General features: G+C 57.3%; 2 protein-coding genes across 16 annotated transcripts in view; one reads left to right on the plus strand and one right to left on the minus strand.

Moving 5' to 3' along the window:
• NDEL1 (nudE neurodevelopment protein 1 like 1) overlaps positions 1-12,195 on the plus strand; it is a 50,293-nt gene extending 38,098 nt beyond the window's left edge. For 4 of the 8 annotated variants that reach the window (XM_082708198.1, XM_082708200.1, XM_082708197.1 and 1 more), the window contains one exon: positions 5,301-6,510. In XM_082708198.1, coding sequence (XP_082564324.1) covers positions 5,301-5,394 — 94 coding nt within the window. In that variant the 3' untranslated portion in view covers positions 5,395-6,510. Of the gene's footprint in view, positions 1-1,914; positions 1,950-5,300; positions 6,511-11,757 lie in introns of those variants that run through there. The other 4 variants (XM_082708204.1, XM_082708203.1, XM_082708202.1 and 1 more) reach the window with 2 other exon arrangements.
• An 80-nt stretch (positions 12,196-12,275) lies between these two features.
• The window catches only part of MYH10 (myosin heavy chain 10), a 118,511-nt gene continuing 115,206 nt past the window's right edge, over positions 12,276-15,580 (minus strand). For all 8 annotated transcript variants that reach the window (XM_082708190.1, XM_082708195.1, XM_082708192.1 and 5 more), the window contains 3 exons: positions 15,458-15,566; positions 14,531-14,703; positions 12,276-13,767 (listed from right to left, as the gene is read on the minus strand). In XM_082708190.1, the coding sequence (XP_082564316.1) occupies positions 13,623-13,767; positions 14,531-14,703; positions 15,458-15,566 (427 nt within the window). In that variant the 3' untranslated portion in view covers positions 12,276-13,622. The remainder of the gene's footprint in view (positions 13,768-14,530; positions 14,704-15,457; positions 15,567-15,580) is intronic.

The following is a 15,580-nucleotide window of genomic DNA, read 5'->3' on the forward strand; positions in this document are numbered from 1 at the left end:
ACAGAAATGAGTCTAGAGAGGTTTCAGTTTCTTATATTTTCTGCTTTCCTCTGTAACCGTGGCCCATTTCTGGAAGACTTGACCCGGCACACAGGCCGCTCTGAAAAGCTTATGTCCGCCCTTGTGGAGTGCGGTGTTCTGGTTTCCCTCTCTCCCTTCAGGGACTTCTACCCTGAAGGGCACATGCTTCATTAAGGAGCATGTTCTGAACTGGCTATAAGTAAGTCAGAGCTTCATTCTGACTGCTGGGTTTCCTCAAGGAGTCAACATAAAACTGATTTTCCTCAGGTTTAGGAGTTTCAGGAAACCTTGAGGAGTCCCCATGTTTATATCGTAATGGCAAGTGGAATAAATAGATATTTCACATTCAAGTTGCCATTTCTCCCGAATAACACAGGGAAAGTTGAGGGGCAGATGAGCATTGAAAACAGTACCTAATTATTTTGTCCAGCTTGTACTTTTTGTGACGTCTAACTCACCTCCAGTGGGGCAGTTACAGGTCTGTTTCTGGAACCCTGTTTCTTGCCTCAGGTGCCCTGTGACGTTAGAATGGGCAGGAACCAGAAACGGGGGAGGGGGGGGCTGGGCTGATGCCTCTTTCGCAGTCCTCAGAGCAGTCACGGCGGGGAGGGACCACTCTCCGGGGAGGGACCGCTCTCCAGGCAGGTCCCTACTCCTGGCTTCCACGTGGCCCCAGCGTGGGGCACCTGGGCGCGGCAGGCCCAGAGATGGACCCTGTTTCAGGGGGCTGTGGAGGGCACAGAATCGCCCGGAACCAGGAGCTTTGGCTTCTGTCCCGGAGTGCCTGTCCCCTGAGGAACATGCTAGATGCACGCGCAGGCTTTATTTCCTGAACCGGGCCTAGAGACGGGCTTCCTGAGAGAAACAGTTGCAGATGATACATCTAGTTTTGCTTGAAGTAGTACAAGTTTTCAACTGTACTGTGTTGGTTAAGGATTAAATACACTTTTCTGGGCTGGCCTCTTCTCACGGGTTCAGGTCACAGTGGAGTGGATCGTATGTCCACATTGCAGCATTGACCTTCGTGAGCCACGTGTCTGGTTGCCACGTGTCCAAGGCTGGCTGGTGGCTTCGCGTGTCTGTGGATCCTTGTCGCTTTGCTTTGATTCTGGCTTCCTTCTGGCCTGGCTTTGAACTCTGGCCTTTCTCCCCGGTGGCCTGCTGACTAGATAGTCATGACGGCGTGCACCAGCCGCGACAGGAAGCGGGGGAGCGTCCCAGCCCCCACCTCCGTTATGGAGTCTCGCAGGTAGAAGTCAAAACACCATTTCCAAGTGTCCAAGCGTGTAGCTTGAAGTTGTAGCATGAGAGAAAACTCCATTTTCAAAAGCCTCCAGTTGGAACTTCCCTGCCCTGCCTCCTGCTCCCGAGGAGTGTGTCTGCAGGTCCCTGTGTTCTCCCCAGCTGTCCTAGAGACTTGGGGTGGGGTGCTCCTTGGGGGAGGTGCGCACCCCCAGGTCCTGTGATGCCTTGAGGCCTTACCTTGCCCACCAGATGCTGCCCCTTGTTAGGTGTCCGTACGTGTGGCCTGAAAACACTCTGGATGTTCTGGTGGTTTGAGGACTTCCTGCAAACAGGGTTTCCTCTAGTCTGTGCTGGCTTTTGCCAGGTTCTGGACCTCCTTCTTGGCGTTGCTCTGTGTCCTCCAACCACCGACAGCCCCTCGTGCTCGTCATCTGAGCCCCACGTGTGGTGTGGTCACTGGACTTCTCTCAGACCCCCTCTATTTTCGCTGTCATTTTTATTCAGCCTCTTAAGTGTCCCTTATCCTGATTTTGTAAGCCAGTGAGGTCTTGGTGGGGCTGTGTGTAGGGGGGCGTAGACCAATTTTAGGGCAGGCTGTTAAAATAGGACTTGTATTACTGTTTAATGTTTTTTCCTTTTTTTTATTAGGCAAGAAAAGGTCATATTTCCCACGTTGTTCATGGGTAACTGAATTTGTTTGCTGTGCTCTTTCTGCTTCTCTCTCCATCCCGGTGTGCGGTGCAGGACCCACTAACACACTCGTTTCACTAACGCATGGGGCTGACTCTGCTCTAACCGACTTACAGCCTCCGAGTGAGCGCTCAGGCTCCGGTCCGAGCCGGCTCCCTGCCCTCGTTGCTGCTTCAGCCACGCAGCACGGAGGCAGCTCGTGGTCACGGGCCCCGGGCAGGGTCGGGGCGGAGGTGGGGGGTAGCTAGCGGGCCTGGCAGTGCTCCTGGTCCAGGGTCAGCACTGTAGCGGTGACACTGCCGGGGGTCTGGGTGTGGGGGTTGTGCATTGCTGTCAGGCCCCAGAATCCCATTTGGCTTGACATCCTGGGAGACCGGGCTTCTTCCTGCCGTCCAGAGTCTTCTGTTAGGTCAAGGTGGGCGCCGGTGGTAATGGAGCCTCACCGCCCCCCAGGGACTCTGTCCTCCTGCTCACTCTTGGATGCCCTGTGTACAGCGGGAGGGTAGAGGGAGACGTGTGTGCATGTGTGTGTGAGAGATCTGCCCTTCCAGGAGCGTGCATTTCCGTCTGCAGCACGGGCTGGAGCTTGTCTGAGCATCTGCTGCTCCCATCTCCCCAGGCTGGCAGGCCGGGAGGGGCTCTGCCAGCGCTCCCCACGCTTGCTCTGACCTTCTTGCGTCCTGTCCAGGCTGCACTCAGCTGCACTGGCCCTTGCTGCCGGGCGGGATCTCGTCTCTGTGCTCTGCTCCGGCACTGAGGCTTCCCGTCCCGCTGACAGCTCTGTCCCGCTCTCCACGTCATCTGCCGTGTCACACAGACCACAGGCCCTGTGCGTGGCCAGATCTGCTACTTTTCAGACTCTTGAGGTAGATTTTGGTGGTAAGACTGTGACATTTCTGGAACCTTCCTGTATAGATGATTCCCAGATCTGTCTCTCCCTCCCTGCATGTTCTCCCTCCACTCAGTCCCATGTCGTCCACCAGGACATTTCCCTGTGGCTCTCTTGCTGTCCCCTGCAGCCCACATGGGGAGTGTGGCAGCGTTGCTCCTCTGGAACCCCTTCCCCATGGCACAGCTTGGCCGTCGCGGGAAGGGACCTCACCAGACAGTTTCTCGTGCCTGGAGGGTCAGCCTTCTTCTCCCTCTGGCCTTTCCCGTCCCACTCCTTGCCTCAGGAGATGGGTGCTGGGTGTGAGCCTGGCGGGTTTTGCTCCCCGGGCTGCATCTGGCATTCACTTGAGAATTCTCATTTTGGTCCACGTGGGGAAATGGCCCCGTTGAGTTTCTTGTTCTCCTTTTCTCTGCTGGTTGGCACTGCTGTTTGTCCCCTTAGAGCCAAGCCGCGTCAGAGTTACCGCAGGAGTTGCGGCTCGTGGAGGGCTGTCAGGTGTCCTCCTGCAGGAGGAGCCTGGGAAGGGAGAGGGGCCTGGGCGCCCACTGACTCGCTCGGGGGTGAGCCCAGGCTAGCATTCGCTTGCTTTGCTCTCTCCGGCCGCAGAGCGATAGGGGTGAGCTTGCCGTGTGTTCAGGTCTTTCCGGCTCGAGACTGCAGGGGTCCCAGCCCTAAAATCTGCGTGCGGGAGTCCTTCTTGTGGGGCTCTTGCATCCCCTTTGGATGGGTGCCGGCCGCTTCCTGGTGCCAATGGGGCTCAGCCTGACGGCCGGAGTATAACATCCATGTTTCTGAGGCCAAGGCTGTGCGTGAGGCCTGCCTGGTTCTCGCTGAGGTTCCGGGACTGTCCAGACACATGGTGGCGGGGGGCCAGTGCCGTGAAGGCTGCAGGGGGTTGCAGGTGCAGGCCCGGCCCCGGGAAGAGGCCCAGGCGGTTGTAGAGGACAGGGAACAGATGATTGAAAGGCCCAGGAAGAAAAGGGAGGGTCCCAGGTGCACATCTCGGGGAGGAGGTTGTGCAGCAAGAAGTCTCGTGCCTGCGGGCTGTCCTGTTGCTCTTGGCCTGCACGGGGTTGCTTGTTTTCAGACTCATTTCTGTCCTCCGGGGTCAGTTACTTCGGACCTTAGCCCTTCGTAGTCGTCAGCTGGTTCTTCGTCTCCCTGCATGCCGGTTCTCTCAGGTCACACTTACTTCCGCAGCGCGTGAAAGCATTGTCTTTGTGGGGAATGTGTGTCTGCACCCCCCCCTTTGGTTTGGTTTGTTTTGTCTTTTAAGAGAACCTCTCTCCTTGAGTCTATACTCAAGGCCCTGGCCCCTGCCGCTGAGCAGGTGGGGGGACAGCGATGGCCTGTGGGTTCGGCACAGCCCCCACAGTTGCCCGCACCTCCCGTATTGCTGCCAGGAGGAACCTTCCTGGGAAGGGTGATGCGTGGAAGGCTGGAGTGGCTTCCCGAGAGAGGGTCCAACACTGTGCTTTTCCCCTCTCTGCTTCTGGTGGCTGTGGGGGGCCGGCGGGTGGGTCTGGGGTGGGGATAGTGGGTGGGGCCGCAGCCTGAGGGCGGGGTTGGGAGGCTCTGCATCCTCGCTCCTGGGTGCTGGGGCCGGCTGTGGGCTCTGGGCTGGGTGGGGGCCGGCGGGGCGGGCCCCTCATGTCCACAGACACACCTACCCATATTGCCAAACAACAGAGTTATTTTTTTCCCCTTTATTAAGATATTCATGTACATTGTAGGAGATTTGGAAAACAATAAAAAGTGGAAAGTAGTAAACAAAATTATCCACCACCCAGATGGAGGAAAAGTAACCGTCGTTAAATTTCCTTTCTAGAACATAAATGATTTTATACACATGTATGTGCATGTGTGTGTGTAGCGCGCCCACATTGTGAATTCAGCTACACAGAAGTAAGGTCCATAAAAAAGGTGGTATGTTAAGAGTCTGGAATGTCTGTCACTTACTCTTTTCCTGCCCGGCATTGAACCTATACAGTTTGGCGACTTGCTGCTTTTCCACGTAGCATCAGTTACATTCTGAGTATTTTCCCGAGCGGTTAAAGAACTCTGTGGAGTGTGTTTAATGGCTGTGTAAACTGTAAACTTCTCGTTTAGTTGTACCAGTATTTATTCAGACAGTTCCCTTCGGGCAGACATTTAGACCAGCTCTGCAGGGGCAAGTCAGGGCTGTGGTGGCGGCGGCCGGCAGGACGGAGTCGTTGAGGAGGAAGCACGCGAGCGCCTTGCTCTCCATCCTCTGATTCTGAAGTCTTTGACCCACTGATGCCTTCCAGTCGCCACCGTTCCCAGGGCCGCCGTGATTCCACCCTGGGCAGGAAGAGGGCTGATTATAGAGAGCAGGTACATTTCTTGTGTGTCGAGTGATTTTAAATGACCGTCTCTCTCTTTCTCTCTTTTCTCCCCTCCCTTCCCCTCTCTGCTCTGGTCACCCCCACAGGGCAGTAAACGGCTTTGACCCAGCGCCGCCGCCTCCTGGTCTGGGCTCCTCGCGCCCGTCGTCAGCACCGGGTATGCTGCCTCTCAGTGTGTGAGTGCCCGGCCTCCAGGTGGGGGCTCCTGCCCTCCTCCAGCAGCCCAGGACACCCACGCCTCACCCCTCGGTGCCTGGGCCCAGCTTGGGCCCCTGCGACCGCCTCCCCGTGGCCGGCAGAGGGCAGGCTGCATGCGGTGGCGGCTGCCGGGCCCCGCCCAGCCCCAGGACTCTGCGCGCTATCAATGCTGGCTATTTTCTCTTCTCGCCGTGGTGCCGTTGGTTTCACATGATTGCACTTTTGTGGGTCACAAGGTGATACGTACGTGTATTCCTTGGTCACTGGATGCAGAAGTACCCATTCGTCACACCTGCCTCATAGCTCCCACCCTGTTGTACCGATAGGATTTAGTTGTGTTTAAGACATGGCAGACCTTCTAGAAGTTCTCCCCCAGATCAGGTCAACATGTGCCCTCCTCCTGAGCTCCCACCCAGGCATCTTCAGTGCTCACGATCATGTATCCCCCAGCCCCATTCCCCACAGTTTGGCCTGTTGCTGGAACAGAGTCAGGAAGGTCACTGAATTCGGGAACATTTTCTGCACCTTCTGATTTTACTTTAGCAGTCACCATTCCATAGACTTGCCTCCTGGAGAGCGAGACGCCCATCTGATCCGCAGGGAGCAGGAGCCTCTGGGCCGGGGTGCCCACAGTGTGGGTCCTCCGCGCCGTCTCCTCCTCTGCGTGGCTCTGGGTGAGGGCGGGGGCAACCTCCTGGCCAGCTTTCTGGTCCTTGAGTTAAGTGACATCTTTCAGAGCGTTTTGTTTTGTCCTCTGAGGGCCTGCGCGGTCGTGTTAGGAAAGGTCGCGCGCCTGAGTCGAGGCAGACTGGCCGCCATGGTGGTTCTGTGCGTCCTTTGGTTCCTCTCATGCTGCATTACTGTTTACATTTGTGTTACTGTACATAGGTTTGTAAACATTACCGCCCGAGGTATTTGTATATAACCTGGGCTTTGTAGCTTTTATTTATTCAGAATTCATATGGCATGTTAACGACTGACGCTGTCCTACTTGGGCGGCTGTATAGGATCATCATGTGGTTAAAAGAGAAAACAAGAAAATACTTCCCCTCAAAAAAATCTTTTAATGTGGAAACAATAAATTTCACAGAAAACAAAGGATGGAGATTGCTTTCTTGGGTTCCTGCCTGCTTGCGGAAGATGCGGAATTCCTGAGCCGGGTTCCGGTGTCTGTGCTCCCGCACCGGAGGAGTGGGCGCTTGGTGGCCATGAGCAGGGGCAAGAAAAAGCCTGGCGGCCTCGTGAGGAGGCGTCTCACGGCCAAAACGGGCGTTCTCGGCCAGATCCCTGGGGCTGGTTTCTGCCCGTAGCTGTGATGCCCGGGAGGGCCCTGTGGGGCGGGTGGGGAGGAGGGGCTCGGCCGTGGAGGGGGGCTGTGTTCTAGGTCATGGATCCGGGCGCCTGGCTGTGCTGCCTTTCCCCATGCGTGTCTGTGTGTCAGGACAGGCCGTCCCTTGGGTCTGGGCTTCTGTCCTCCCTCAGGTTGGTGTTGGCAAGTGCGGGAAGGTGCCGGGTGTGCGGTCGCAAAGGCACAGAGTGACTGGATGCAGGAGCGGCTACACTGGGGGCGTGTCCGGGTGCATCAGATTCCGCAACCCCGCTTCTGAAGAGTGTGGTCTGTCGTTTTAAAAGTAGAAGTAAATGAAAAGTGAATCAGATTTGGCCCGGAGACCTCTCTGTGTCTGAGCCTCGGCTCTGTCGTGGAAGCAGAGCTGCTGCCGTTGACGCAGGACAAGTTCTGGGCCTGACTGCTTGGCCCTGGCCCCCAACAACTCCTCAGTTGCTCCCCCACTGAGCGCTGCTGCGATTGGCTCGTGGACGCGTGTGTCAGCCGATGGCCGGGCCGGGCCGGGGCCATGGCTGCGGGAGCCCGTGTGTGGTTCACCAGCTGTCGCCGCCTCTTTGGGCCCAGGACACCGCGGGCCAGGTCCATGCGAGGGCGGCGGTGTGCTGTATTCCCGGGCTCCTTGCTGGGGAGACCTCTCAGGTTTGGGGGGGTCTTCTGTAGCTGCAGCAGGCCCTAGCCTGTTATGAGCCCCCAAGGAAGCTGGCTACTTCCTGGCCTCATCTTCAGCATTTGGGATCCTGCAGTGCAAGTCACTGCTTTCTACTTGCTCACGTAGGGCCCTGGGCCACCCGGCATGAAAGTCACCGCAGGCTGTTTGCAGGTACAGCCTCCTGCCTTGGTGCGCGTGTTCCCCGCCGGGCTGCTCCGTGCCCAGGTTAGCCTGGCGCTCATGGAAACCTCCAGGAACGCGCCTGTCCCTCAGTGGGGTCCCCGCTGTGCTCTCTCCTGGTGGAGGGGGTACTCTTGCAGGAGCGAAGGACTGCCCGTTGCCTCCAAGTGTTTCCACCTCGCCCCCCGCCCCCCGCTCCCCATCCCCCCTCCCCCCTTGCCCCCATCTTCACCCCCCCTGCCCTTACCCCCTCCCTGCTCTGGAATCTTCCCGCAGGAGGGTAGGAGCCAGCGCTCTGCTTCCTTTCAGCCCAGAGTAGCCAGAAATCGTGCCCCTTGTCTCTGGAGCGGAAGCTGAGGTGGGATGTCAAGTCTCATGGGAGGACGGGACTCGGGAGGCCTGGGAGCAGGAACAGCCCACTCACCCCAGTTTACGGGAGGGAAGGTGGGCCCAGAGTTTAAGGTGGCCTGAGCTCCCCCAGCGAACGGACGAGCCAGGATCGGACACCAGCTCAGGTTCATTTCCTGAATTATGCTCCACTTCTCCAAACCTGAGGCCTCGCTGGCCTGGGTTCTGTTTCCTGCCTCAGCGGATGAGCTGCTTTGGGACCCTTAGAAACGACGGGCTACGGGGGCTGGGGCAGGGCTGTCCCTCTGTAGCAGGAGGGACAGGCTTCGTCCACCTCTGTCTCCCGGCCTTGACTCTGCTGCTCTCAGCTGTCCCCAGGGCGCCCTTAGCCTCTCCTGAGAGCCACGTGGAAACTGGCGTCTTCCGGGAAGGGCGGGGTGTCCAGGGCACAGCGGTGGGCTTCCCGGGGGGCGGCCCGAGGCCACATCTGTCCTGCCAGGCCAGTGACGGGAACAGGTCCAGGAAGATCTCAGGCCTTTTCCTCATTGCGGCTTCCTTCCTGGCAGCTCTCCCGTGTGCATCTGCCCGGGAGTTGGGAGCCGACGGCGGGTGCTAGCCTCACTGTCCAGACGGAGGCGTGTTCCTGGGGTCTGTCCTAAAAATGGGGGCCAGCCGAGGAGGCATCTTTGTAAATCACTTTGCTATGACTTGGAGCATCTTCTCTGAAAACTGGTCCGTGACTATTACAGAGGTGCTCTGTGAGCATATCATAGCCCTTCTCTAATTTTAAGGAAGAACAGTCCTCTTGAGTGAATGGGAACATAGTGACTTCCTTGGTGAAATGGTGCATCTGTCTCACCCTTCATCCGTCTGTCCGTCTGTGCCCACAGGAGTTAAATTGGGGTTTCCTGTTAGCCCTGAAGCCTTCCCCGAGGGAAACCAGACGCAGATTGAACTGAGATGTAACTTGCTTGTATAGCGGATGTTTTCTAAGAGACGGGTTTGCTGGCCCCATCCTGCCTGGGTCATGATCTGCAGGTGGCAGGCCTGGGCAGTAGTGGCCCCCGGGCATGTGCTTGGATTAACAGTCAGGTGACAGAGGTCTGGATGAGCCCAGAGCCCCACTGCGCCCTGTAAGAAGATGGTGGGCTTAAGCACTGTTGTTTATTTGCAAAAAATAATGATTGCTTTAGCCAGGGAAAAAAAATCAGCAAGTTGCAATATCATCTAGAATTTAGGGGAATAGGTACACTTTTACGTTCCTGGTGTCACTAGATGATTCTCGGAGTCTGCTCAGCATGACAGTGTGATAAGCTTTGAAAACTCTTCTCTTTCTCCTTTGGGTAGAAGAACCCATGGTAATAAGGCAAATGAAATAATCTCGAGAAAGGAACGAAAGGGTCTCACGGCCTCCGAGCGGTGGGATGACTTTGCTGCCAAGCCACTGTGGCGTGGACGCACTACCACAGGCGAATGGGAGCAGTCGGGGGGAGATGGTGGGCACAGGTGAGCACCTTTGTTAAAAACAGTTAAGATGCAGATAGTTTGTGGGTTCTCTAAATTTTTCTATAAAGTTGCTCAAATTAATTTTTTTTCCCAAATTCACTGTTTAACATGGAAGTAATGAAACCAATTTTTTTTCCTTGTCCCAGTTGGCCCAAACCTGGGCTGAGAGGCTTGGAGGTTCGAGCCAGTAGGATAGAGCAGGGGCTCTCCGAGCTGCGGGATGACCGGCGGTCACCCTTGAGGAAGTTAAAAGCTGGGTCCCCCCGGGCTCTGTCCTGTACCGGCCCAGTGAGGGCCGGATTTCAGAGACTCAGACCCAGCACTTCCAAGACATGCCTGTCTTTCGCGAACCATTAAGAAAAACATGCCCCTCAGAACTACAGAACGCTTCTCGTTTGACGTTTTTTTAGACTTTAGACAGATTTCCATATCGCACTCCAAAAATAAGTAAAATGTTAAGAGAGATTCGTACTACTTGGCACCATGATTTGACGCTCTGGCTGGTCTTGACCCAGAGTTGTCCGTGTTTTCCCAAACTGTCTTCTGTGCCGTGGTGAGTGCTTAGGGCCGGAGAACTTGTGAAAAGCAGCTCCCGCTGTTGGTTCCAGAAGCTGCTTCTAAGCTGCTGAGACCCATTCTGTAGGATCTCATGTTGGGCTCTTGACCTTGCCGGGAGGAGTCTGGCAATGACACCCACGTCACGTCACCGTTGCCTCCTGCTGATGGCGACTGGGGGACGCGTGAGATTTTACACCTGCATGAACATGGGCATCTTAGAACCGGGGCGGTACGTCGAGGGAGGTTATGCTGTGCTGGGCGGTTTCCCTCAGACCTGGTGTGTCCTAGTCTGGTGCCGTCCCAGGACATCATTGTGTGTGATTCCGTGATGTCACTTGGCAGGGGCAGAGCCATTAGGCTCCTTTGAGAAAACAGATGTCACTGGCGTGACGGATCAGATACGAATTTCTAGTTTCAGCAAGGGTAGAAGGACGTGGTCCCACTTTTTGTGGATGTTAGTGTTGGCCTCAAACGCTGGCATCGTCCTGTCAGTACACCCTTACTGAGAGTTTGATTTCCAACAAGCAGCACGGGGACACGTTGCACGATTGGCTAGTTTCCCAGATGGCAGCCGGCTGCCCCTGGAAGCGGAGCACCCGCCTAGTCCTCGGAGCCGGTGCAGGACACAGCCTCCCAGAAACGTGGGAAGGTGCTCGGTGTGGCGTTGTCCCTCCCAGAGTGACAAGAAACCCTGTGTGTGTAGGGACTCTCCTCCAGTCTCAGCCCCGCCTGGAACTCTCAGAGATACGTCTGCCTCTGTGCGTTCCTAAAGGCTCCCATCCCATGGTCTATTCCAGCATGGTTTTTGGTTTAGGGAGGTGGTCAGGTTCCACTGGGACAGGGTATGGTGGTTCCTGGAGTGGGACACCCATGAGTACTTTCCTTCTCCAGTCTTGACCCAGACACCTGTGTCCCGCCAACACCAGCTTCAGGACGAAGGCACAACAGGAGAGACCCAGAGCCAGGGGGCGTTTCCAGGGATGGGGACGACTGGTGACAGGGCTCTAGTGTTTCTGATGGCCGGGCTTCAGAAGTAAGACGCTTCTAGCCCTGCTAGGAATGTGTGTTACCCCACTAGAGCAAATGAGTATCATCCCCGGGATGTCTGCGTCAGACAAACACCTCTGGGCAGGGGCAGGCGGTTTGGTGTGGGCCGCGGAGGGACAGCCCTAGCAGAGCCTCACCGCGTGTGCACTGGGTCTCTGCGGAGGACAGGGCTTGCCTGCGTCTGGCCGGAGCCCTTCCTGATGAGGAACCAGAGTGCTGCTGGGCAGAAGCCGGCCTGCTCCTCGGAGTTGCTGATGCACTGAGAACCCAGCATCCATGAACCCTCTTCCTAGGGCTGTCCGTGCCCGGCAGAGGTTTTAGGAACCGCCTTTTCCTTGGACGATGAAGCAGTGGTTTGTTGAGTGGAGGAAACTTACTTTTGATGGGTCTTTGTGGCATCAGAACTGCAACCAGCCCACGTAGCTTAGGTTTCTTCCGAGGAGGCTGGCCTGGGATCGCTGGGCTGTGGGGAGATTGCGTGGATGTTAATGCCAGTGAAACCAGCCAACGGGGAAGAATTCTTTTTTGAGAAGCTCCTCTGAGTTCTCTGCTGAATGCCAGGGTACGGACACATGAAACGTGACTGGCACTTCTGCCCATTTTGCTTGGCCAAGCAGAACCGCCCTGGCCCGAGAGTATCGTGGAGTATGTGTATATATGAATCCGCGCCGTCTGCGGGATCGTGCATTCTCCTGGCATTTCATTCCAGCCTGTCCGAACTGGCCGACACTAGAGAGGCTGCCGTTGGAGCTCCCTGAACCATTTTCGAAGTGCGTCCTGCCCGAGAGCGAAGGATAAACCAAAACCCTCTAGGACCGTTCCGAGCTGAGCTGGCTGGTGAGCAGAGCCCTCCCGGAGGGAGGCTCCATCCTGCCTCCCTGACCCGCTCCCTTGGCCACTAGCGTTTGGGTCTCCAGCCCCAGCGGCCCTTTCCCTCCCCGCACGTGCACGCAGAGGCCAGTGTGCAAGCAGGACGCAGAGCCAGGGCCACCGAGGGCTACCCCGTCATCCGCCGGTACCTGGGAGCACAGTGCCCCCCTGAAACCGTGGGCCTGGCTGGCCGTGTTTCCGGTCTGGGCCCCCCCCCAGCCTCAGACAGGCCACAGGCGGGACACGGAGAACAGAAGGTGAGAAGACAGATTCCATGTTGACGTGACTTCGTGTTTATTGAGGTGTGTTTACTGTCAACGGGTGCTTTCTCCTCCCAGTAAACAGAGCAGGCGTGAATATCTATAATGAATAAATTTATTGTCTTACAAAAATCATTGTCTAGAAATATGGGAATACAAGAAAAAAGATATTTGCAGTCAGGTGTCTGGTGGTAACAGCCAGTACAGTTCATCAAGGGGAAAAGCAAAGATTCCAAACCCACATGACATTTCTTCCTAACAGATGTTAAAGCTTTTAACCCAAAAGGTTTGTGTTTTCAAGCACGTCGCAGAGGATCAAGGATTTAGAATTAACACTGATTCGCTGTCGCTGAATGTCTCTAATACCACTTTGACTGGAGAGGTACATGATACGAAGCACGGTCAGAACTTATATGTTAAATTGTTACAGAGGCAAATCATAGGTTTAACATTGTCTTAGTACTGTAGTGTCTAAGGCACTTTCTGTAATGTCAGTTTGCTTAACTATCAACCAAAACCAGAATGCTAGATGGTCACTGTAACACTGTCCGGGGGGGACGGGAGGAGAAAGGAACAAGGATTCACATCCACTGGCATGTCAACATTCAGGCAGATGGCGTCGGTTGGGGAGGCTCTGTGAGCCTCCCGCACAAACTTGGAATAAATCTGGGACACAAAACCGAGATTTCCATTTTGGGCTCAAAGCAGTGGCTGGTTTGCAAGGTCAGCATGCGAGCCTGGCTGGCGAGGGAGGGCCCCCTGCGGACCGCCGCGAGCATCTGCTGAGCCAGTGGGCCCACGGACCAGCCCTGGCCAAGGAGAGTTCACAGGGAGAGACGCGGGGATGCCACCAGCTCAAGGGAGAGGGGCGGGGGATCCCAAATGGACGTGGCCTCCCCCGTGTCCGCCCCCCTTCCTCATCTTGCCATAGCCCCTTTCACAGTTTGCGCACTAGGTCGTGCTGCTCGTTCTCGGAGGAAAGATGGGGTCACAAGTGCAGTTCAGGTTCCACAATGTTCTAGGAGACTCGATGTGGCTGAGTCGTCGGGGGCCACACGGACACGGAACGGAGTTACCTGTCTGTAGAGAGAGCATGCAGAGCGACGGGCGGCCGCCACACGGCGGCCCTGGGACCCCCGCCACCGGCGACTGGTCTGACAAATGGTTCTCTTCTCACCGTGAGTTCGAAATGGTCTCGCGAGGACTATATGGAAAACAGATGCAATGAGGAGACTCTGTTTAACGGGCGCGTGTCTCGGGTGTGTATATAGAAAAGGGGCGCGGTTGTACTCAGATGTGACGTGGGATACAGTAGGGTCGGCCGGAAGCCTTAAGACACGGTTGATCTTCCAGGAAGGAGTCCCAGGCGCGGGGGCGGCCCCTGGCAGGTGGGCTCGGGGGCTCATGCGTGTCCCACTGTATCGCCTCCCAGGCCTCCCGGGCTCTACTCGGACTGGGGCGGCTGTGTCTCGTTGACGTCGCTGGTCTTGCTCTCCGTGTCGTCGTCCGACAGCTCCAGGGAGGCCCCCTCGATGTGCAGCTGGCGCCGGCCTGATCGGCTGGATGAGAAGCTGATGGGGCCGCCTCGCCTGGGGAGAAAGGGGAGGACGCGCAGAGGTGAGGCCGGGAACACGCGCGGCTCTCCAGCTCTCCAGCCGCTGAGGACCGCACCCTTGCACCCTTGCACCCTTTCTGCGGGTGGCTGGGGGCGGAGGCGGACGTGATTTGGAAGCCTCTGCGCTTTGCCCGTTCTCCAGCCCCCCTAGGCAGGCCTGGTGCAGCCGCGGCCGTTGCCGTAGGAACAGGCAGGGCAGCGGGTGGAGGCCAGGTTCCCTGTGCCCAAGGGGCAGCAAGTCCTTATGGGCCGGTGGCTGGGCCGTGGAACATGGAACGTGGACTTGTAACACACTTCGTAAACGTAACAAAGTGCATAGCGCACTGAACAAGGAGCGGGCATACGTGGCGTGGCCCCTAGGCCACTGTCCCCCACGCCCCAGCTGACCTGCTCTGCGGGAGGGAGCGTAGCTATCGCCCCCACCCGCTCGGCCTCTCCCTGGCACCAGCCACATCCCGTGGGCAGGCGGGGGCGGGCGGAGGGTGGAGGGCACTGTTCTGGGTGGCCGGTGCCTCCACACCAGGGAGGTCCAGCAGGGAGCGAGCGTCCCTCCTCCGTCCTGCTGGAGGACGACCACAGCCAAAACCCCGAACGCGCGAGTGCAGAGCAACTGCCGCTGCCCGAATGGGACGCTCCCTCTGGACCAAACGCCGAGCCCCCGCGCACAGCTGTGCTTGCAGCTCTGGGCACAACCTCTGAGGCCCTGCGCCTTGTGCCGGCAGCCCTGGGTCGCTCACCTCAGCCGGTTCTTGAGTGTGCTGACCTCGCGGCTCAGGCCCTCATTGGCCTCCGTGGCATCGTCCAGTTCCCGCTGGAGCTTGCGCCGAGATGCGTTGGCACGTGTGGCCTCCTCCTCAGCCTCCTCCAGCTGCCGCTTGAGCTGTTTCATCCTGGCGGTGGCCTTCTCCATCTGGGGGATGGCACCGAGCCCGTCAACGCCAGCCCGGCCGACTCAGTTTCAGCCTGGCTGCGTCCCCAGTGTAGCATGGCTCGGGGCCCCGACGGCCACATGAGCCAGCGCACGCATGCGCACATGTACCTGTGTGTGTGCACGCCCACCCGCCCGCCTGCGCGGTGGCCCGTCAGTCACCCTGCCCCTCTCACGAAGCCCGTGTCTACAAAGCCAACTCTGCTAAAGGACACCGAATGGTCAAATTCTGTTTTCACCCGAGTTTTCTGTAGGAGTAACGACACCTTCAGCACCTTCCCAAGTGACCCAGGGAGCACTAAAAGGAACGGCTGTTCCTGCAGAAACAGGAGAGCCGACGACGGGGACTGTCTCCAGCCCCAGGAGCTGGTACGGTTGGTTTTGTGCCCCCACTCAGCATGGCTGGTTTGGATGTGACGCTTTGATTCAAAGAGTGGACACTGGCCAGCCAGCGCCTCGTGGGTCCGGCTCACAGCCACCCAGAACCACCGTTGGGGGCACTTGGTCCTGCGGGTGAGGGTTGGGAGAATGGGCGCACGTCTAAGTGACCTCTGTGTCCCCAGCACCCCAGTGTCTCATGCGCCCCAGGAATATGAGAGTGAACATCTCAGGTAGCATTTTCTTACTCTTGCTGCTCCAGTGGTTGTCCTGGGCTCCTCCTGCCCCAATGTCCTTGCTAAGCAAAGCATTTCTGGGGCAGGAGGCGTGGTCGCCCCGCTCGGGCTGCGCCCCTTACCTGTTCCTTATACTGGTCCGCGTGTCGACGTTCGTCTTCAACCTGCATGAAGATCTCTTTCAGCTTCTTCTCGGTACGACGGACTAGTTTGTTGGCGGCTGCTCGTTCCCTGTTGAAACAACC

Source organism: Mustela nivalis (genome assembly GCF_964662115.1).
Source record: "Mustela nivalis genome assembly, chromosome: 17".
Lineage (NCBI taxonomy): Eukaryota > Metazoa > Chordata > Mammalia > Carnivora > Mustelidae > Mustela > Mustela nivalis.